This window comes from Antennarius striatus, chromosome 13, assembly GCF_040054535.1.
Source record: "Antennarius striatus isolate MH-2024 chromosome 13, ASM4005453v1, whole genome shotgun sequence".
NCBI classification, from domain to species: Eukaryota; Metazoa; Chordata; class Actinopteri; order Lophiiformes; family Antennariidae; genus Antennarius; species Antennarius striatus.
In genome coordinates, this window is record NC_090788.1 from 18,540,255 (window position 1) to 18,563,007 (window position 22,753).

Consider the following 22,753-nt stretch of genomic DNA (forward strand, 5'->3'; position numbering starts at 1 on the left):
AAGCCAACAAAAAATGCTTGTCGCAGAATTCTTGGATAGAAGTGACCCACTGATGAGAACTGCCGATCTCCCCAGACAATGACAGCAGGAAATTAAGACTGAGCATGTGTGGGAGGTGTGACTGACATGATGGTATGATAATACACTACAGGCCTGAACATGCAGAAAAAGTCCTCCAGACTGAAATTTCACTAGAGCTTAGAGATCAGAAATAATAACAATGAGGACCAACATTCTCATTCATTCATTCTGTTTAAAATAAATGTTACCATGATTGAAATATTTCCTTTGACATGCAGCGCAAAGAGCATATTTTTCCACATCAGTATTTTTCAAGTTTAAATGTCACGCATGGGTGCAGGATTCTTTAGACTACTATTATGCATGTGTGGATTTGATTAAGATAAAGGACATATGAACAAAAGAGAAACAGTTATCCATTAAAAATACTGAAGCATACTTAAACAACTAAACCATGAACTATCTATTCAAGACACATCAAAAGAGCGAGCACTTGCCATGTGTATTTAAAGGTTTATTAAACAGAAAGTCCTTTAAAATGATTACAGTGAGAGTAAGAAGAAATACATATATATTAAGCACATGCATAAAAAGGTACAAAACAAGTTGTGACTCCCTCCAAACTCTCTGTAAATATAATAATAAAAATCATTATATGTAACAAACATATCAAATGTCATGCATGCTAAGATAAATAATAGTAGGTCATGGTGTGTTGCATTATGTGTATGAACAGTAAATTGATCCAGGACCATGGTACTTTAATTTAGGGGGAAAATGCTCTTCATGAGGGGATGATTTGATGAATATTGTCTCAAACCGTTTATGTATACTGTGAAAGAAGGAGCTGGTTAGATGAAACACTCTTGCCAAAAATGAATAGCTTCAAATTCAGATAAAATATAAATGCACTGCATAAACAACCCAGTGTACAAATATAATAAAGTTAAACTAAACATGGAGCATAAAAAAGACTCCCACATTGATGATTGCCTTTTCGTTGATAATTTGTAGTGCTTGCAGTTAGAACAAAACACACAGAACACAGCATCCGTAATTAGTATGTCGCTAATAGGCAGCTTGTAGGAGTAGAAAAATGGAGTTGGACAAAATGATAACTCTGCAGGGTAACAAATTTTAAGGGATTACAGCAATGACCTTGGAAGCGTCTGTCTAGATACAACAAATCACAAGATCACTGTGTGGTAATGCATTACAGATTCTACAAATCAGTTTGGCCAAGTTGGTAATGCAACCTTGGCATGTTCCAAAAGTCTGCTGATTAATTTTAGAATTGAAGAGAAATCAGCAGATGCCTTAAATGGTAAGAAAAGTGCATCTGGCGAAAAAAAGTAAGATAAAATTCTAAAATTGTCACCAAAACTGTCATGTGTAGATGCATGGTACTTATGGGAAAATCCTCACAGATGTGATTAATGTCTGTCAATGGAAAAAAGAAACATGGTTCCACTAAATGAATAAATGTAGAAACGGGGACGCTGTTAGGAATGTATCAAATCAGTATTTGGGAAAGGGGATCAAGCAGCTCGATGTCACGGTTAGGAGACAGTTAGCTGAATGTTTGTCAGTGCTGCTGACAGCTGTATCAGCACTGATGAGCAGAGAACGCTCGAGAGCTGCGATGGCATCATCCGTCAAACAAGGGCTGAACAAGATAGCACTACGAATAACAATAACTGTAAAACATTACAGTTAATACAGTTTTCACACAATGCTGGAGTGGGTAGGATTACTGGAACACTTCAAACAATAACACAAAGTATGAACATAAACCTCAAAACAGGTGATTTTAAAGCAAGGCTGTTGTGGGCTTTCCTGGAGTGTTTTATACTGAGGTGGGTGGAAGTTCCAAAATACACAGAAACACTTTTCTACAGTTAAAGTACGATGAGAAAAAGAGCAGATATGTTATTTAAATCGGTAAAGACAATATATATATAGTGCGGTCTTAGTTTCTGCCTTCAAATGAGACTCCATTCAGGATCCCAAAAGAAACCCCATGTTGGGTTGGATTTCATTCAAGTGAACTGAACGTTTGCTCATTTACTGCAGACATCGTCCTCGGATTCTACGCTGCTACAGATAGACTTTGGTGCCCGTCCTTAAGACACCTTTACAACGTGACACTAGCCTTCATGTCTATAAATGCAGCTGCTTTTGAAAGGCCTCTATTTGTTTCCCATGACCAGGGATAAAGCTTATCTTCAGTTATTAACTTAATTTTAATATTTTGTTTTGGAGTTAACCCTCAGTTTTCCACACATGTTAGTTGGTACACGGCAATACACATCTTTGTCTCGAGGGTTTTTAAACTTTTGCTTAAGAGCAGATGCCCCACTGCCTCCCTGATGTCCCTGTGTTAAAGTATAGCAGAATATTTTGGATCAATATTTTAGGGAATCAATTTGTTGTTAATGTAAAAAGGTTCTTTGATTCACCCCTTTTACCCTCGGCTCTTCTTTAAAATATATATTGGAAGATTAAAATGGTAAATCCCAAGCTGCTCAGAGGTAGTAGCACTACGCCACTCCAGCAAGCTATAGGAGATAGAGTGCATATAATTTACTCATGTCTTTTTAATGTAATTGCTACATACAAACTTCATTGACTTGAACCTTGTGTTTTCGGAAACTTTGATTCAAACATTATTCCTCAAATAGAAGTAATAAAATACATTTGTACTCTAAAATCAGCTGTGAAATTACACCAGAGATGTGGAAGCATCAGCTAAAGCTGATGATGAAAAAAGCATGGAGTGCTTTTAAAATGTATCTGGAGGATATGAAAAAAGGAGAATATCAGCAGCTTACCACCCTCAGTGAGAGTTGAGGTTTTTTTTCAGTCCCCGGGGTGTGAGTAGTGTTAGGTATCCATCATACAACAGTAGCATGTTCTCTCAGGGATGTTGTGTACCACGTTCAAAGTCAAAAACTCTCCAGAATTCTCAGTCATGTTATGGGATGTCAAACCATATTTCAGGGGTGGTGGTTGTGTCTGTCTATAGCCATGTGAACAGGCTGTCTCTGTCCGTGTGTGACCCCGACAGAACTGTCTCCATGTCCATCAGGAGGTCTGAACTGAGACCCTCTGGGATGCAGGGCATTAGCTCCTCGGTCTCCGACATTGGGAGCACTGGCATGGACTCCTGTAAGGTCATCGAGGAGGTCTCCCCGGATTCACCTGAGAAGGATTGAAAATGATTGAAGTATGTGGAGGATCCAAAAATCAACATGATGACGCAAATAGGAATTTTGGACATAAAATCAAACATGGTCTCTTTAGTACAGCCGCACCCGGTTCATAAAGGTTTGTTTTAATCCCATAGGAAGTGTGGAAGCACATAAAGAAAACAACAAGTCATGGTTGGTATCTTATCTCTCAATTTTGCCTGACATTTAAAGTTAAAAAACAAAACAAATCAAGTGCATATATATATATTAAGCTAAACACTTTAACTTATACAGGTAGTCCTCAACCCACGAACACAGTTTATGAGAAATTGTTCAAAAGATGAATTGTTTGTAAATTGTTATTTACGAAATTTCAATCTATAATCTCCATTTGAGGTCATTTAAATGTCATTAGTACTCTAAATACTAAAATTCTATTCCCTAAGACTGAATAGAAACAATTACAGGGCATGAAAACAACACATAATTTAAATAAAATATTGTACTGATATATAATATCTCTTTATATACTGTATTAACATCTCTGCCTCTGCTGAACGAATTTTATCCTCGGGTGTGTAGAGGCTAAGCTAAGTATTCCACCACACTGACATGAATGATGAACGACCTTTATGTTTTATTACTCTGTTTCATTTCTATTAAGTTTCTCAGTTAACTCGATCAATAGTTAACATCAAATAGCAAAACATTCAGATTTCAGCATTAGTGTCACTTAAAGCTTCGAGCAGAAACCTAAAGGGGCCAACATCGGTTCATACTTATACCTGAGCACCAATTATACCCAGGAGTCCCAATACATAATTTGTCTCCTACAGCAGGACAACACCCATCAATAATTAAAATAACATGAAATAACAGGCAGGTTGTGACAGAGTTTTCTTACAGGTAGTCTATAGTCTACATTGCTGCTCTAACTATTTTAAACCTGACTGAATTGTCTTCAGTCTAGATGTTGATGAACATCTCCATGAAAACAAATGCATTGTGGGTTTGTTTCCTACTCAGAAGTTCACAGTGATGTGGATAAAAGAAGGACAAAACGCTGCAGATGACACCAACAGGAAAGACTAGAAGACCACATGAAGTCTGACATCAGAGCAAAATGTTCACTTAGTCTGAGATTTGTCGAGTCATTTTAACATGACGCATGAAATCTTAATGTTACGCTGCTCGGCGTGGGTGGCGGCGGAAAGGGGGAACTACGGTAGTCAGACATGGCGGCGGCGAGCGGTTGTTCATGTCTATGAATGTTCGTTAGTGGGATGTTCATATCAGGAGGACTTCCTGTACAGATGAACAATGAGAACGTTTCACAGCATGGTTTTGATATTACTTTAGGGATACGTTGCAGTCCAGTGGAGAGGCCAGTCCGAGGCTTTTACTATGTTTTCTATGCAATTAACAACATTTTTGACAGTTTTACATGAAACTCATATTTTCCTCTCTCTACCTTTTTTATTATACATATTTATTATTCTTATATCATTACTGCTCTGTTTAGGTCCGTTTGTTTTACACAGCTAATTTGTAGGTTCCAAAATAAACTTAAATGACTTTTAACTGTTTTTTTGGAAAGTTACTGTCATATGATAACATTTTTAAATAACTAACTAGACAACACTCTCCAGCAAAGCACTTTACTATGTTACTGTGGTTACTACACTATATAGTCTGATCCTCCTAATGTGGCTCCTTGACCATGACAACCAAGTCCTTAAATTTAGAATCCCAGCTATCACTATTTGATAGTTATTCAAGACCAACAGTATTAATGTGGTTTTCCTCAGGAGTTAACTCATTAATACATGAAAATTTACTGCAAACTGAATCTGCACAGTTCCATCCACAATTTGTTGTTAGTTTCTAGTCTTAACATTATTATTTGATATCTCAGCATAATTAATTTTTTGGTAAGACAATAAGTTAAATATTCTGGATCTAACGTCTAGCACTTTACTTATTTAACATTTTTATCCTTATCTAATAAAGTCAGGGTTTAATATGAGTTTTTCAGCGTAAGTTAGTTATTATAATTGCTGTATTTGAGTAACTTAAATTTAAAAAAATTCAAATTTCATGTCATCATGGCTAATTGTATGACATTTCTTTCAATAGCCATGTATACGAAAAGAAACAAATGTCATGCTTGGATGATGATTTTCCGTAGGACATCAGAAACTGTTTCCCACTATGAGAACCCTGTGTCATCTTTTTGATTACGTCATGTTCGTGTGTGTTTGCATGTGTGTATTACCAGTATCCATGTGATCCACGGAGCTCAACATGTGGTCGGATGTTCTGGGTAAGCTGCTGACGCTCAGACCACTGTCGGTGCTCTCGTTGCGAGAGTGAGCGCTGCACAAAGACCACACATAAAGATGAATTCTAATCAGCTTTAATGATCTGTTGAAATTCTGAATCACTAAATTGAAAGAACCATTTATATAAATAATAATATTTCTGTCTAACATTCAGAGGAGCTAGATTCCAAATGGAATATTTACAGTATATGTGGGAATAATTCATAGCTCTTCTGTGCAATCAAGTTTAAAATTTGAGCTAAATGGTTTATCTGCATTACTTAATGTACAGCATTAATTTGAATCATTCAAAAAGCAGTTATTCCTCAACATTCATGAAACAAGTTTAATTGATTATTACTTCGTGTCTTTTGTCCCTACATCCCAAAAGGACAGCACATGACAACAGCATGAGACATGAGCTCACCCGTTGAGTGTGGGTTCGTGGTTGGAGGCTCTGATCCTGACATCCAGGGATGGGGCGAGTGTCTGTGCATTCCTGTCGTGGTCCATCCCACCGGGCATCTGGTTCCGTCCTGCTGCCTCCTACAACAAACACAAACAGCTACTTTTATAACACCAAAAACTTTGTTAACACAATACCATGCTTTGATTACAGTTGAGTCTGAACTGGAAATACTGCAGAATACAACCAGTCACCACAAGAAATAACTTGAGTCATTTCACCCAAGTTCATTTCTACTCAAGCTCCAACCTGTGGTGTGATTTGCTGTGGGAGACCTTGTTGTTTGCATCTGAGCCTTTCCTTCTCCTGCCTTTGCTGCAGTGCCAAGCCAAGGATGCCAGGGTTCATCTTCTGGGCTGCAACATAAGATTCATAGAAGAAGAACACTTGAACTATTAAGTAAATATTTCATTGCAGGTCAGACACTTGAGATATATGAGGAAAACTTGTCAAAGGTTTGCGATCTCTCTTATTTTGTTTGCCAAACAGCAACTTGTGATGGTGGACATTGGAACAAAATGTTTGTCATCGACAAACAAGAATTGTCAATTCAGGAGACACAAATCTGATAGTGTGCTACCTAGACGCGGGCCGACCCATGTGGTGGTCTTATTTATGTGATCGATGTAGTACACCTCTCCCTCTGCAGTCACAGCCTGCTCCCAGCCTTCAGGCAGTGGACCTGAATAGCAGTGAAAGTACACAGTGAGAAGGCAAATGGTGGATGGAGTGCATGGAGAGTAAAACGCAGAATCTGTCCCACGCCCTTGATGTTCGTGTGGCTTCCAGTAGAGATTCCAAGAATAAAATGAAAGTTAGTGGGCAGGAAGCTGTAGTACAGTAAGATCTGGTCTAAATGGCACAGGTTAGGGTTAGGGAACTTGTCAGTGCAGTTAATGAAACAAATACTTCTTCAATGGTCTGTTCAACGAAATTACAAAATAATTAACAGTGGAGGACGGTATTCAAGTTCACTAACATTCCTTCACTCCATATATGAGAAAAGGTTTCATTTTTATAATTAATATAAATAAAATTCAAAAATTATCCAAATCTCTCCAGTTCATACAAGATGCTTATAGTTGTTGTTTTTTTTGTGAAAAAATACTACATTAAAATTTAACCTTATTAGTAACAACTCTGTCGTGTCCCATTAGAGCAGAAAGATAGATTTTCCACACTTTAAGCCGCATTGGATCAGTGCACCTTCAATGAATGGCCTACCCTTACACTTTTTTAATGTGTATGACGCACTGGATTAAAAGGCGCATTGTCAGTTTTATTAGAAAATTATAAGGCTTTTAGGTGAGCCTTATAGTGCGGAAAATACTGGACTCTCTTTTTAATCTATTTCATTATGTTGATTACAGCAGGCTAAAGCTGTTTAACTCTCTATATGGACACCTGACGAGAGCCTTGATGGGTTTGAAAGAATTTGTGACCCCATCTCTTAAACAATCCACTGATCATGTGCTTTCTCAAGTTCAAATCTGAGCCACCTTGTTGTAACTCAACAGAAATTGTGCAGCAGTGTCGGAATGAAGACTCTTCTTTTCCCTGGCTTTGTTAATTTATGCTGAACAAACCAAAAGCACAATATCGCTGCTCCAGTGTGTGTTTTAGATAACAAACTGACACTCCCAAACACAATCGGCGTGGTGGCTAACAGTGTCTGGTTTGATGTTTTCTATGCTTGCTGCCTTGCCAGTTTGTGATGTTCATTCAGACGATAATTCATAATTGATTTATTCTACATTTTATTTAATTTATAATCATCCCTGTTTTTCTGCCACTTTACTTTTACAATTATCAAGTTCACATTTATTTTACATTCCTGTTTGTATGTTTTTTATGAGCTCTGTTTCTTGTAAGAAAGCTATAATTATCAGCATTATAGCTTTGTCTTTGAAACATTAAAAATGACGACAGGCAATAAAAGTTTGCTCCTCATACAGGTTGTTTTTGGTGACCTTGTGTCCTCTCCCACTGTGTATCACCTAATTTGTCAAATTAAGATTTTTTTTTGTAATTTAACCGAACTGACCTTTTAAAAATTTTAAAAGAATGGAATGTATTCAATGGTAGAAACAGTTAAATAAGAGATAAAACCTGCATCCAAATAGGTATAAACCTCAGTGAGAAATCAGTTCTTGAAGAGCTTTAGGCCTGAGAGTTCAGTCTCTGGGTCTACAGCTGTTTCCATCATGGACTGTCCAGGTATTAATTTCTCAACGTGATCATTGCCACCAAAGACACGGATATAGAGACTAAAACGAAATGCTGAAGCAATCACACCCAATAAAGACCTGACCCCCTGCCCGATGGACACCGATTATGAAGGGGAGACCTGTGCTTTGAGGAGAAGCTGCATTGTGAGAGGGGCGTGAGACTGATACCTGTATCTGGATTGAGGTTGTTTTGTGGTTGCTTAGTGGGAGCTGGATTGCTGAGGGAGTGGCTGTGGACCGGAGTGCCCGAGATGGGATGCTGAACTGTGGCTGATTGAAGCTGTGAGAGTCGGGGGTCATGCCAAGTTGTGGTCTTATCCAGGTGGCTGCAAACACAAGACAAGTCTGAACAAATCTCTATATGTGAAGTCACTGCAACCTGATGGATAAGAAGCACCACGCACGTTTCCTTTAGACCTGCTTTACCTGTACTACTAGATGTGCATGTGCACACACACTTGCACACACACACACACACACACACACACACACACACACACACACACACACACACACACACACACACACACACACACACACACACACACATTGCTCTTGCTCTACAGTGGCCTTTGACAGGAGTGTGAGCTGTCGGGCCATGTGTTCTCATGAATGAAACTACCTGAAACCACACTGGTTGCAAAACTAGTTGGAGCATTTTCTGTTTGCATACAACTGATAAGTTTGAGTCCTGGTTTTATCTGCGCTGCTGCATGCGTCTGTTTGCTGTGTTCCAGCAAAATATTCAGAAACTATCAACACACCGGAATTCGAATTCACCTGGTACCAGAATTATTGGTCATTAATTGATTGGATGATCTGGAATTGAAATAATAATTTGAAATAGTTGGATTAATTTTTAAGATATTCGTCATGCCCAAAGATGCAGAAAATTGAATGTGAAGATTTGCAGCTTTTCTCTGTTTTATATGTTATTCTGATTTCTGGGTAACCAGAACAGTCCAAGCATGCGAAGCTATAATGGACATTAGATAGACTCATACATAAATACATGATAAAGAACGTTAACATTACTGTGAAAACAGAAATGTAGATTATCCTTCAAGTAACCTGAAATGCATCAGATCAAAAACAATGATAAGCACATGTTAAACCTTACTTGAGGAAATAGCGTTGGCCGGTAGGTGTTTTGGCCATTTCCCAACCATGGGGGAGTGGCACGTCGTCGGGTATGATTGGTGTCGCTGCTACATCGGCCGCTTGAGTGGAGAGGGAGTTGACTGGTAGGGAGGCAGGCGAGGAATGGGCGCGGACGTGATGAGGCGTGAGGGAGCCGCATACACCTCCATCCGAACTGGCCTGACGAGAAACAAGCAGGGTTAACGACTCCACCAACAGCAACCAGAAACATAAACCAGGAGGAAGAAAAGATTTGAATGGAAACAGGATTAAAACAGACTCAGTGGGAGAGAACTGAAACTGGTTGTGTTACTTTAATGACAGGTTTTTGTTACTTGTTACTTGTGGGACAAAATATCCGCAATAAAATGAGAGAAAAGACAGTTTTATTCAACTGTATGTTCAACGGGGGTTCAAAGTGTCAAAGTGAATAACCCATGAAGTCTGAGAACTACTCGTGATAACTTTATCGACATTTCAAAATTTCTTTTCACTGAATAATTTTGCAATTTTGGTATCAAAACAATGCATCCAAATTTCAAAAGCTGTTACACCAAAGGACCAAAGTTACAGATTTTAAAGAACAATTTTCAAGGCAGCACCACGAGTAATGGACAGCTGCAGTTTGAAATGTCCAAGGATCTGTGAAAAATAATTTAGAAAATTATCTGTAACAACAAAGAAAGGCTTAAAAATACAAAAACACAAGGCCAGTAGTAATCAAAAGCAGATTCTAACAGGTTGTCTGCAGCACATTTTATCTCTCATCAGATAAATGGAAACAGTTTGGGTGTGATTGAGAGAAAAGCTTTCACTAAAACAGTGCTGCAGTACATTTTACCACAAAGGATCTTATAAATTCACAACAACAGATTAGCACTGGATCAAATCACCCTCACGATGATTGACACCCTTGATTATAATCCACAATGTTAAAATATCAATGAAAAACAAACCACACAAAATATTTCCCTCCAGTCTTTAAAAATACAGAACATTCACGATTTCCAGCTTCTCATGTGTTCATTTATTGCTTTTTGCTAATATTCACTGAATATCTTTGGCTTTTAGAGGCAGTAACAGATTACAGCCATTCTAATCTGATGAATAACCAGGGGGGGAAAATATGCCTATTAATAATAATACTATAATAAATAACTAATATTTTCAGGTTCAATCAGCTGTTATTTCTGGGGTGATTCTACTCATATTTGACAGATGAGGAGAGATTATCTGCAGTGCTGGATTACAGATTATTTGTGTTTTGCACCATTATGCACACTTAAAGTAGTGTTCGGAGTGGTGGAGCAGCTTTACTTGTCTGGAGTGTCCCCGAGAGTCCGGCTGCCTGAAGAAGGAGTCCGGCAGCTTCCTCATCCTCATCGGCAGAGAGGCCGGCTGTCGGGCCGCCTTGCTGGGGTTCATCACGGCGCTGAAGAGGGCCTCCAGCTCCGTCTGCGAGTCCCCGCGGACGTGCACGATCTGCTGCCCGGCCGGAGGCGCGCCGCGGTGCGCGTCCATGTTGTCAAAGTTTGGTGTCGCAACAAAATCTGTCGATAAATTCAATCACACAAACAAAAACAAGGGAATAAACGTCCGGCCCGTTCCGAGACAGACGCGTCTGGAGTTCTGATCGGATTTGTTTACACTTTTAGCCTCCCCCCCCCCACACCAACCCTCCCCACACCCCGTTTGAACTTTGGTGTCCTAGTGCGTCTATTTAGAGCTGAAACATCTCGGAAGTCAATCAGCTGCGACAAGACAAACAATCTGAGGTTAAATAAATCGAAATTGTGCGATTCAGATCCGGGATCGTTGGTAAAAATCAATCTGAGCAGCACGTTACATGCCTCCCACATACCTTCAAGCAGCCAGACCGTTTCCCCCCTCACTCTCTCTCTCTCCCTCTGTGTGTGTGTGTGTGTGTGTGTGTGTGTGTGTGTGTGTGTGTGTGTGTGTGTGTGTGTGTGTGTGTGTTCCTGCAGAGAGAGAGAGAGAGAGAGAAAAAAAAAAAGACACTAGAGAAATCACAGCCGGGAAAACACTCACATAGACACTGATCTCCGATTCGAACGTTGAGCGAATGACCTCCTCAAGTAGAATTAAAAAAAAAAAAAAAAAAAAAAAAAAAAAACATAAACACGTGAATCCAAATGGAGAAAAAGTAATTCCAGTGAAACGTCCAAACTTTTTTCTCATCCACTGCTCCGTCCAGATTCATGTGATAGTGCTCAGGGGCGGGGTTGAAGGATTTAAAGCTGCCGCAGTTGCACGGGAAATACTTTTTTAAGTCATACCAGCACAGGCGTGAACCATCAGGGTAATTAAATGTTGTTTATTTTATTTTGCATTTACAAAAGCAACAGATGCTGTAAGGTATAAAGGAAGGAAATAAATGATTGATAATAGCACCACAAATAGGCTTGTATTTAAGTTTCCACTGTGGTGGAAAAGTCACAAGCAGACAGGAGTCCAGGAGAGGTGATCACTTCAGGGGTAAAAATGAGGCTGTGGTGCTGAGTTGGAGATATTTAATCTGATTTCTTTTTAAAAAAAATTTGGAGTGGGGGTTGGGGGTGAGGGGATATTGGGAAGTTGCCCTGAGAAAACATCCGCCCCTGATGAGGCCAATCCAGCCGGAGCCTGTTTGTCCGTGGACTCTCCACAGTGTTCCGCCCCCTAGTGGCAAACATGCGCAGAGCCGGCTGAGCCTCAGCTGGCCGCCACATTGGACCGAAACACTGAAAGAATGTGTCTGGACAGCTGTTACTGTCTCCTGCGTGTTCAGTGCGCTATTTAGTTATCAAACTTTAAAACAGCATTTTATTTCATTCATTTAATATATTTCTATTTTCAGGTTGGGGGCTGGCGAAGCCTTTTTGAAGGAGAGCTGAACTTCATCTGAGACTTCATCCATCCATCAATCCATCCATCCAACCATCCACCAACTACAGCACCAGTGTGGTGTTCAGTTCTTCCTCAAGATCTGCAAAAAACAAAATTCATCATAAAGAATAATTTCAGTTTTTTCACTCTTGTTTCACTTCAGATCGTATAAATCTTTCGCCTTTTACTATAGATTTCTGTAGGGTGCGCTGGTGTCGCGCCCGGAGTGTACCCTGCCTCAAATGTCTGAGGTCCACTGGGATTGGCTCCAGCAAACCCACAACCCGTGATAGCGGAAGACGTAGGTACTGAAAATTAATGAATGAATGAATCACCTATGATGTAGTTCATTTACTTGTGGTTCAGCAACAACACAATTTGTGTCTCTAAATGAGACTATTATTTTCAGACTCAAAATGACCATCGTTTTTGTGTTAATAAGGATTTGTATGCACCATGGCAACCAGCAAAAGGATAACGCTAACTCCACTGTGATGTAATACAGTCCTACACACAATAGATGGCGCTGTCACACCTTTACACTGGGTAATATCAGTTTGGATTTTTATTAAGTTAATTGCAAAAATCTTTTCTCTGAAGAATATTATCTCTCCATTCTCTACCATCAGATAAATCACCTCAGACTCCAGAGTTAGGATTAGGATTAGGGTTGGGTGTATTCCATAATTTGTAATGAGTTAAGCATTAATGTTTATGTGTTTGTGTAATTGTATTGTAAAGTGTCCCCATGAGTGTTGTTGTTATTGTTGTGTGAGATCATTTTAAATCATCTATAAAAGGAGCATTCAGAGATCAAGTGAGCTTTTATTCAAATAAGAACAGTTTGTGTTTTCATCGCAGGTTACCAGTAGGAACAAGAGGAAGTGTTGCCAAGACAGTCCATCACAAAAAGAAACAAAAACATCCTCCACGCATGTAAAATTCAGCAAGCACACTTGCAATAGCCACATAATGATAATATGCTCATCATCTGCTGTGAATTTGTCAAAAATGAAGATAAAGAAATGCTCCTTGACTTTAGTGATTGTGTTGTTGATATGTGTTGTAAAAATGAATGTGACCAAATTCAAAATTTTTAATCAACAGTTTGCAAAATAATTTCTTCCATAGCCTTAAAAACTTTTGCTCCATGTATTGTATGTCCAAGAAAAAAAAACAGTGTTGATTAAAGTTATCAAATAAGATCTTATAAAACTTGTTTTACGTAGATAAGTAAATACCATACCTGTTTACTGCTGGGTAGGATTAGAAAAACCAAAATTCCAAGGCATTACAAGATATTTAAGATTATTTATTATTATTATATTTTTTTTGCCAGGTCGATTTGACCCTTGTAGATAAAAAGAAGGCTGAAAAAATGGACAGAGTATGAATGATAACCACAAAGCAAATACTCGAGTAAAGAAGTTTGGATTAATTAATGGTTTACATATTTTCGATTGAGAGACGTTATACCTGTGTAATTGTGCTTTGACCATGACGGTCACTTTGTTTCATGACAGCTGGTTTTTGTAACACAACACACATGACTGTCCTTGAAGACATACATTAACACACACTAGGACAGAAAACACACCAACTGTACCTCTGAACAGTGAGTCATGTTAAAAAGAAACAAGTTTGTAGTTACTGCCTTATGAAACACCATGAATACACCTCAGAGTTGGCTGGTTGACCGTGAAGAAAACCTGACCACGCTGACACAAGAGGTCAGGCGAAATGAAGCGCCATCTGGTGGTCATTTTGTGTCACTTCACACAAAAAACACCAATCAGCTAACAGTTTACTGGAAGCTGTTATTAAAAATAAAATAAAATAAAATAAAATAAAATAAAATAAAATAAAATAAAATAAAATAAAATAAAATAAAATAAAATAAAATAAAATAAAATTAAATTAAATTAAATTAAATTAAATTAAATTAAATGCGAGTTTGTTTGCTTGGTTGTCTACCTATTTGTCCACAGGATGTTTTGAAAACTCGTCCACAGACTTTGATGAAATTTTACGTGGGGTAGATCTTGAGGAAGGGAAGTTAATAAAACCTTTTCAGCTGATCCAGCTACTGATGCAGATTCTGGACCATCTTTAATTATTTATATATTTATTTTTCTAATAGGTTAACAACATAACATTAGCATGAAAAATAATAATGGGCCAATTCAATACTTACACATGGACAGTTCACAATATTCAGACACTACACATAATTAGGATATTAAATAAATATATTTGGAGAGGGGATAGTTGCTGGGTCACTATAATAATAGGAGAAGAGACATAGAACTGACACCATATGCAGAACTCGTAGCTTCAGAGTAATCTTTATTTTTTTCTGTGAAAGGTAATCACATTACTCCAGATTCTGCAGGTAGGTTTCCAGGCTCAAAGTATCATGTGGGGTGACCTAGAATAAATCAACTTGTGCTGTTTTTCCCATATATTTTTTTCTCCCATGTGTTTCCTGTGCCTGAATCGCCACTGCCAATTTTCCAGCCTGTGCCGTCTGCTCCCTGCTTTCATTAGCTCCACCACCTCTGTCAGAGCCACAACAACCCCTTCACTCATGTGCTCTGGTGGCATCTGCATTTAGCTTCTTCAGAAAACCAAACCTAAGTTTTTTTTTTAACACATATCTTTCCAAGGATGCAAGGAGACAATAAACAGATACTACTCATGCTAGTCTGCATGTTCTCATTATCTGGCCTAGCACACATGTGTCATTCCCGTACACAGGCTGCTTTACTGGAGAATGTAACATAGGACAGATGTTGAGGGCCCCGAGGCTGCAGCACCAGGCTGTTCACATTCCTCTCGCTGACCGTGGCTGTAAACGCATACAGGTTCAGAACAACAGCAAATCTTTTCTTTGGCTCTCTCTGCAAAGCTTTCCAGGGAGCAGGCTGGCCGGCTCCAGCTGGACCCCAAACAGGAATGTGCTGTTGCCCTTTATCACTTTTCAATTTCCTCACTACATGACTGGCCAGTTAACAGGAGTAATTGGTCTGACTCTGTGGGAGGCTTTTTTCAAGCCTATGAGTCAGTGGTCAAAGGGAGTGGGAGAGGCCAAGGGTGTAACAGATGGGAGAAATATGAATACAAGAAGCAGAGACACCCTACAGTCCTTACAAACTACCTTCAGCTGCAGACACACCTATGCATGGCTGAGACCTGCTGGTTTCTTTTCATGCTTCAACATTAAAATAAAATGCCCATTGCCCTCTCAACATTTTTCTTCTCCTAGTGGTGGCTGGGTAGAACCTGTTAAATAACCATAGACAAACCGAGGGGGATTGTAATCACTCTTAACCACATATGTGGAATCAGCACATTTACCCTCTGAACCTACTCAGGCATTTTTTAATCATCCTTTTAACAAATTCAAGTCACCTCTTAAAGAAGGTGATGAGAATTTACAAGAAAGAATGGGGAAATAACAGACAAAAACGTGGAAACAGTCAGAAAACAGAAGCACGGAGAAAGTTTGACCACTGAGGGGAGCAGATGTAGACTAAAGAGATGAGAAGGGAAGAAGACGTGAAGGAAAAGAGCAGAGTCTGTGGAAAAATAAAGTGTAAATGAAGGAGTGGCTGCCAGTGACGGAGTGGACGGAGTTCAGCCCCCATTGCTTCTAGAGGAAATTATCCCAGTCAGACAAAAAACCGACATGATGTGGACAACAGCTGTCCTCCTGCTGCTTTTGCCGCATCTGCTTTCCTCCACAGTACGTATGACACGCATGTCATAACTTATTTTCAACTTTCAACCCCCGCTGTCACTCAAACATCTGCTGCATGGAGATGTAGAACCTGGAACTGTGAGCTGAATAGATGTCATGGAGCAGAAAAGCAGAAAAACAGCGGCAATATTTTTATTTTTGAAGTTAACTAAATGGATTTAAGCAATGTTGATGCAATCATTAAGAATTAAGGATTTAGAATTTGACATTTTGAGTGGGTCATAAATATCCACAAAATGTATTTTAAGAAGTGAAACCCAGACATGCAGTTGATAACAGGATGACATGCCTTCACATATGAGGGGAATATTTTTGTTACAATCAGAATGGTAAGGTTGAAATGCTTCACTATTTGTTTATTTGATATGCAAAATACTCAGTCTTGAAAATTCATTACTATCAATACTAATCAACAAGTTGTTTAAGGATATGTTGACCAACTTGCGATTAAACCAACATGCTTGAAAATGTTGAAAAACTGACCAACTGAGTAAAATGATGTATATTTCACATTTTTTGTTTTTTGTTGTAAAAGTAGTTAGAATGTTGCTGCTACACTGGCAGATTTATTATTTTTATTTTTATTTTTATTTTTATTTTTATTTTTATTTTTATTTTTATTTTTATTTTTATTTTTATTTATTTTTTATTTTTTATTTTTTATTTTTTATTTTTTATTTTTTATTTTTTATTTTTTATTTTTTAAATTTATTTATTTATTTATTTATTTATATTTTACATGACTTAAAACTTTAAGGACACATTTCCGGAATATAATAAATTGAAAAAACTTTAAAACCAAAATGAAATTTGCAGTTACATAATGTAGCTGGAGTTACACCTACAGTTCTCTTTTTAATGGCAGGACACAGGAAACAGCACCGATCTGAACACATCACAACCGGTCATTGAAGACTTCACTGATGCTCCTGCAAAACTACAAAAACCTCTCGGAGGGGTCAAAGGTCGTGACACATGTTCCATTCCATGTGACATCACCATCAAGCTGCTGCGAGATGAGAAGCATTCAGTCTGTGGTAAAGTCATTGCTGTTACTGTCGTTGTTGTCTCTGTCATCATGAATATATATTGTTCAGAAGGTGTTTGTCTGTGTGTGTGTGTGTGTGTGTGTGTTTAGGTCAGCTACAACAATCCCTGTTGTCGTTTGGACGCAGCACCCGGAAGCTGATCAGGGATGTGATGGAGGAGCAGCACAGGGCCCTGGACATCCTCAGCAGTCAGGTGGTGCTGCACATTTTTCTTTTCTTCTGTTCATCCAAATGTTCGGAGCTCTCTGATTGGCTGTTTGACGCCTCATTTACAGGTGATGGAGTTGATGGCCAAAGTGCAAACACTCAATTCTGAGGTTCAGAGAAACAACATGGAGACCTTCTCCATCAAACCTGTGCAGTCTCACGGTAACCCACATCAAACACACACACACATAGACACACACAGCATGTGTGACAGATCACACCAGTGTATCACCTAAAAGTCATTATGAACAACCGGTGTCAGCTTTTACAGGTACTGTAGGCACAGAAACAAAACCTTCACAACCATGATGCATTATGGGAAGTGTAGGGTTTGCATTTTGAGGGCTTGACGAATACAAAGCATTGAAGATTCTTGATTTCTGTTCCAATAGTTTTAACCAGAAAAAAGAAAAAATTCTCAATCACAATTTAATATTGTCCTTTAGCTGCATGAACTCACTTCATGACTCCTTCTATGATCAGTACACTATACTGTATAAAACACTGAATCCTACATGTCCCATGATGCAGAGTTTTAGTCTTCATTCACCTCCAGGTTAGATAACCACATGAACTCATCCACATTCATTCCTCACACTTGAAAAAGCTCCTTCAAAGCTGCAGAAGAAGTCAAACAACTGCGATCACCAGCTAGAGGATTATTCCTCATGATGCATTAAATCATCTGGACTATTTATAGCTGTGAGCAGACAGAAATGCACTCATTCATGAAACAGCAGCTGCAGCGTTGAACACGAGTTCCTGTTGATGACTGAGATGAGAATGTTTGCTTTGATTAGGGCGAGACTGCAGCGACATCAAGGACAATCTCATATCGGTTGTTCCCAAGATCCCCAGCGGTATTTACATCATCCACCCTGAGAACACTGACTCTACTTTTGAGGTCTGTCGACAGGTCAGTCATTTGGTCTGTAGCTTTATAATTAGAACCTGTTTAAAACCAAGCGTGTGCTGCAGGTTTTCTGTGAGATGGATTACATGGGAGGTGGATGGACGGTGATGCAGCGGAGGACTGATGGGTTAACGGACTTCAAACGACCCTGGGCTGATTATGCGGATGGATTTGGACACCTCGCAGGTTGGTTGAAATCAATTCATGTTGGGATCATTATCAGAATTTTTGAGCCTTAAATAATCTAGGCTCATTTAAAATAAAAAAAAAACTTGATTCCAAATCTAAAAAAATTTAATCAACTAATACATATTTAATCAGTTTGTATGTGCGTGTGTGTGTGTGTGTGTGTGTGTGTGTGTGTGTGTGTGTGTGTGTGTGTGTGTGTGTGTGTGTAGGAGAACACTGGTTGGGTCTGAAGAAAGTATTTCATATAGTAAACCAGAAAGACACTCGTTTCCAGCTTCACATGGCTTTGGTCTCCCATGACGACGTCACCTCTTATGCATCATATGATGATTTCCACCTGGACAATGAAACCCAGTTCTTCAGTATACACCTGGGCAGATACATAGGCAGTGCCGGTAAGAGCTAATAAATAAGATTTGTAAAAAAAATAAAATACAAAAATATTTTGTTCAACAACATGTTCACACCTGCATGTTTTCATGCTTTTATTTTTTTGTACAGGTGATGCATTTCGTGGCTACGACCAGGAGCAGAACCAAGACACGGCTCCATTCAGTGCCTCAGACGTGGACAATGACGGCTGTAACCCTTTCTGCTCCATCAATAACCGCACAGTGGAGAGCTGTAGCACCATGTACAACCACACCGGCTGGTGGTTCAACCAGTGCGGCCTGGCGAACCTCAACGGCTCTCCTGACGACATGGAGCTGAATCAGGGACAGAGGACACACATCCTGTGGGACACCTGGAGACACAACGGCGTCCCTCACACCATCAAATCAGTCACAATGAAGATCAGGAGGATTGCAACGAACAACTGACAGAGATACTAAGAAACTAAGGAAGAAAACACTACTGTAAAAGCACTAAGTCCATCTTTGTTTGGTGTGAACTTGAAATAAAACAGGATGGCAGGAGAAGAGCATGTTTCATTTTCATTGTTTAGCTTCACTGCAACTAATCACCTGTAGTAAAAGTCTACTTTTCTTTGACTTTTGAGGGTGAATACAAATGGAAATGTGATGCAATCTTCTACAACAGCAGAACAACATAAAAAAATAAACAGAGAAATAGCAAAAAACAGTAAACCTGTCTAAAATATGATAATGTTCGACACATCTTAGTAATGCAGTAGTAATATTAACTGGTGACCATTCCACAGGTATGTTTGGAGATTCTTAATTAACTGATAGGATGTGGTTCATCCAAAGATTAGAATCACCTGCATCAACCTAGAGACAGTAAACAACAGATTCCTGCTGCTGGTGCAGTAATTTACATTTGTGACTGACAGCACTGAAAGACACGTGCAAAAACATATTCGCTTTATAATAACAATTCTTGTTCTTATCATTTCTAATTTATTTATTATTATTTTATAAGATGAAGTATCTGTAATAAACAACTATTTTTATTATATGTGAAACATTAAAACTGGACACCTTGTACATATATTATTTTCTTTACTAGTTACAATAAAATCTCTATTAAGTCATAGACAATTATAATTGCTTTATTGATCACTCAGATGTCATTATTAATAGGTGACTTTGTGGCTGTCCAGTTTTATTTCATGTGCTACAGGTTACAAGTTAAATGATTAATAATCCTTACCATTATTCACAAGTCTTTAAAGTTCATTTATAATATCAGACACTTTATTCATCCACAAATGGTACATTTATCTTTCTCTGTATACATTGGGCTGAACTACTGCCAACCAAAAAGGCATCCAGCCGCATTGCCGAAACCCGGGATCGAACCAGGGACCTTTAGATCTTCAGTCTAACGCTCTCCCAACTGAGCTATTTCGGCTTGCACTTGTTGCCTGCATTCATAAATAATACTTTGATTAAACTGGTGGTAAATGTCGCATATAGATGTTGGTATAATTGCTTCTACATCAAGAATGAGGATATCCCTGAAAGATTTTCCCTGAATTTAATTATTGCAGCCACAGTCAGTAACTTGCACTGAAATATTGAGATATACTATAATCCATCCAAATATCAGCAATCCCACTTTTTGTTATGCTGATCATGGAGGACACATCTGACAGGCAAACAGTTACGACTGCGTTTATCTGCCTGAATGTCTGCTGAGTTTCACTGAGACTGACAGAAACAGGTGGAACCGGTGCTTCCGGTTAAATGAAGTACCGATCTGCTCCAGTAGGCGGCGCTGTGAGTGTTCATTATGGTGTTGGACGCATCCTCAACCTGAACATGTGGCGGCGCTGCAGGGAATTTTTGAGCAGAGGAGAAGGTAAATTCTTGAAGAAAAACAAACTAGGACTCATATTGTGGCTGCACTTTTGTTTAAACTCTGTAAAATTACAAAATGTATTCACAATTTAAACAAACAAAGCTCTCGTAAACTATGTGAAACCAAACAATATTATATGAACAACTTATTAAGTTGTGGAAATCATATGACATGTTTATTTTTTGCAAGAGCAAGTCTAAGACTTCTCAATTGTGCAGTATATTTTATCAGAATGAAATATGAACAATGTATTAAATTCCATCCATCAAGAGATAAACATTAAGGTTAATGTTCAGGGTAACTCCTGCTGAAAAACATTCCCATCTACAGAATAATTAATTTGACCCGAGTCCTGAATTAATGAATGAATGAATCCAGATAGTAGCAGATCCATGTTGGTCTGAAAAATAATATGTCTAATTTACCTTTATTTATCTTATTTATCTTCTATTCATTCGAGTTCTTGGCTGATGTTTCAGTTACACACCGCAGTCGTTACAGTCATCTAGTCATGATATGGATAAATATATGAGGTTATTTTGGGGTTACATTTAATTAATAAGATATGATACGTATGGATGAATGCCTGTCCTCTGTCATTATTTCGCAAGGGAGACCTTAAATAGTTCCAGAGGACACTCCGGAATGCAAGTGAAAAAAAAAAAAACACAACTTACCACACTGTTCATCAGAGAGGAAACGATGCAAAATAAATGTGGTTGATTTGATTAAATGGGATGAATGCACTTTTTTTTTAATGACTAGTGTTGTTTCAAGTTTTGTGAAGAAACAAAGAGAGCTTCTAGAGCTGACTGATGAACTACAACAATGATCATACCATAGAACTCAAGGAAATTACAATATGAGGTGCTTCAGGAGGTTCACCAGCACTGACACCCCTCCAGACAACAGTTCATACTGTCTTAAACCCCCACAAACTGAGCTGCTGCTGTTCGTAGGCTTTTAGTGTAGCTGATTCTAAGATAACCCTGGAGGAGCTCTGGCTCTAAAGAATCTACAGGTGCGTTCCCAGACAGTGACCCCCAGTCAGAGTGTGTATGTTTGCATTGACAGTATTTACAACCAGATCATGGGTCTGTTCTCTTTTGGGAGGAAGTCTTAACAAAAAATTGCCCTGGTGACATTTGTCAGAGGTTGCCCCTTTCACCCTGCCATCCTCCCCATAGAATGTGGCGTTGTCACGTCATGAAACATCTAAAGTGACTAATCTTTAGCCATCAGGCCCTTAAAAGGCAACTTTCAGTGCAACAATTGGACACGAGAGACTCTGATTTATTATATTTTTGAATGTTGACGCAGTCGTTTAATGTATTTTGCTGTTTTCTGTGAAATTCATCTTAAAACAGACCAGAAATGTAAACAAGTCCAGAATACACAAATAAGGCTGAAAGTTATGCATGTGTGTATGTCTCTCTCTCTCTCTCTCTCTCTCTCTCTCTCTCTCTCTCTCTCTCTCTCTCTCTCTCTCTCTCTCTCTCTCTCTCTCTCTCTCTCTCTCTCTCTCTCTCTCTCTCTCTGTGTGTGTGTGTGTGTGTGTGTGTGTGTGTGTGTGTGTGTGTAAGTTGAGATGTAGATTTCCCACACTGGACAGGGATCAGAGGAGACTGGGAGCACAGAGGAAGAAATATCTGCTGGGAATTTAATCCCTGAGGAATCTCATCTGCTGTTCATCAGCCATCATTTACATCTGTACACATGAACACACACAGACACACACATACACACAGATGAAACTCACATACTCTAAACACTGGGGTTTTAAAATAGCCTTGGAAAGCAAATATTTTAACAACGTTATGCATTCGTTTATCACCTAAACCGTCATTTATTTGCCTTCATCCGTAGAACTTATACAGGGAATGTCATGGTCCATAGATTCAACTGACACAACTTAGAAAACAAATAACTATGATTCACCAATGACCCTTACTGTGTTCAGTCATAACACTGAAACCTTCCACATCTGTAACATTCAAAATAGGACCCAGAATACATTTTTTCTCAAGCACACGGAGAAAGCGAGGGGGAGGGAAACAGAGACAGGAGAGCGAGAGTCATGCCTCAGACACTTGCCTTTTCCTTCATATGAACCTGCA

General features: G+C 38.8%; 2 protein-coding genes, 1 long non-coding RNA gene and 1 other non-coding gene across 8 annotated transcripts; 2 read left to right on the plus strand and 2 right to left on the minus strand.

Moving 5' to 3' along the window:
- Positions 1-519: 519 nt before the first annotated feature.
- Positions 520-11,507, minus strand: LOC137606443 (transcriptional coactivator YAP1-like). Of its 3 annotated transcripts, none has more exons than XM_068331697.1 (9): positions 11,417-11,507; positions 10,685-10,917; positions 9,348-9,547; positions 8,396-8,553; positions 6,580-6,681; positions 6,249-6,355; positions 5,961-6,079; positions 5,488-5,588; positions 520-3,222 (listed from the first exon to the last, which is right to left on the minus strand). In XM_068331697.1, exons 2-9 carry the CDS (start codon positions 10,886-10,888, stop codon positions 3,041-3,043), a joined length of 1,173 nt encoding a protein of 390 aa, XP_068187798.1. In that variant the 5' UTR covers positions 10,889-10,917; positions 11,417-11,507; the 3' UTR covers positions 520-3,040. The 3 variants fall into 3 exon arrangements, with proteins under 3 accessions (XP_068187798.1, XP_068187797.1, XP_068187799.1); XM_068331696.1 differs by lacking the exon at positions 11,417-11,507 and adding an exon at positions 11,229-11,350; XM_068331698.1 differs by lacking the exons at positions 6,580-6,681; positions 11,417-11,507 and adding an exon at positions 11,229-11,346.
- A 78-nt stretch (positions 11,508-11,585) lies between these two features.
- Positions 11,586-13,276, plus strand: LOC137606444 (uncharacterized). 2 transcript variants are annotated; one of them, XR_011037849.1, is made up of 4 exons: positions 11,586-11,687; positions 12,225-12,558; positions 12,696-12,799; positions 13,115-13,276. It is a non-coding gene; the product is annotated as an uncharacterized lncRNA (long non-coding RNA). The 2 variants fall into 2 exon arrangements; XR_011037850.1 differs by lacking the exon at positions 12,696-12,799.
- A 2,524-nt stretch (positions 13,277-15,800) lies between these two features.
- On the plus strand, positions 15,801-19,293 carry angptl5 (angiopoietin-like 5). 2 transcript variants are annotated; one of them, XM_068331304.1, is made up of 8 exons: positions 15,801-15,998; positions 16,879-17,050; positions 17,152-17,255; positions 17,338-17,431; positions 18,070-18,173; positions 18,248-18,368; positions 18,581-18,766; positions 18,873-19,293. In XM_068331304.1, exons 1-8 carry the CDS (start codon positions 15,942-15,944, stop codon positions 19,190-19,192), a joined length of 1,158 nt encoding a protein of 385 aa, XP_068187405.1. In that variant the 5' UTR covers positions 15,801-15,941; the 3' UTR covers positions 19,193-19,293. The 2 variants fall into 2 exon arrangements, with proteins under 2 accessions (XP_068187405.1, XP_068187406.1); XM_068331305.1 differs by lacking the exon at positions 15,801-15,998 and adding an exon at positions 16,008-16,342.
- Positions 19,294-20,113: 820 nt separating this feature from the next.
- trnaf-gaa (transfer RNA phenylalanine (anticodon GAA)) lies at positions 20,114-20,186 on the minus strand. Its single transcript has one exon. It is a non-coding gene; the product is annotated as a tRNA-Phe (tRNA).
- Positions 20,187-22,753: the final 2,567 nt, after the last annotated feature.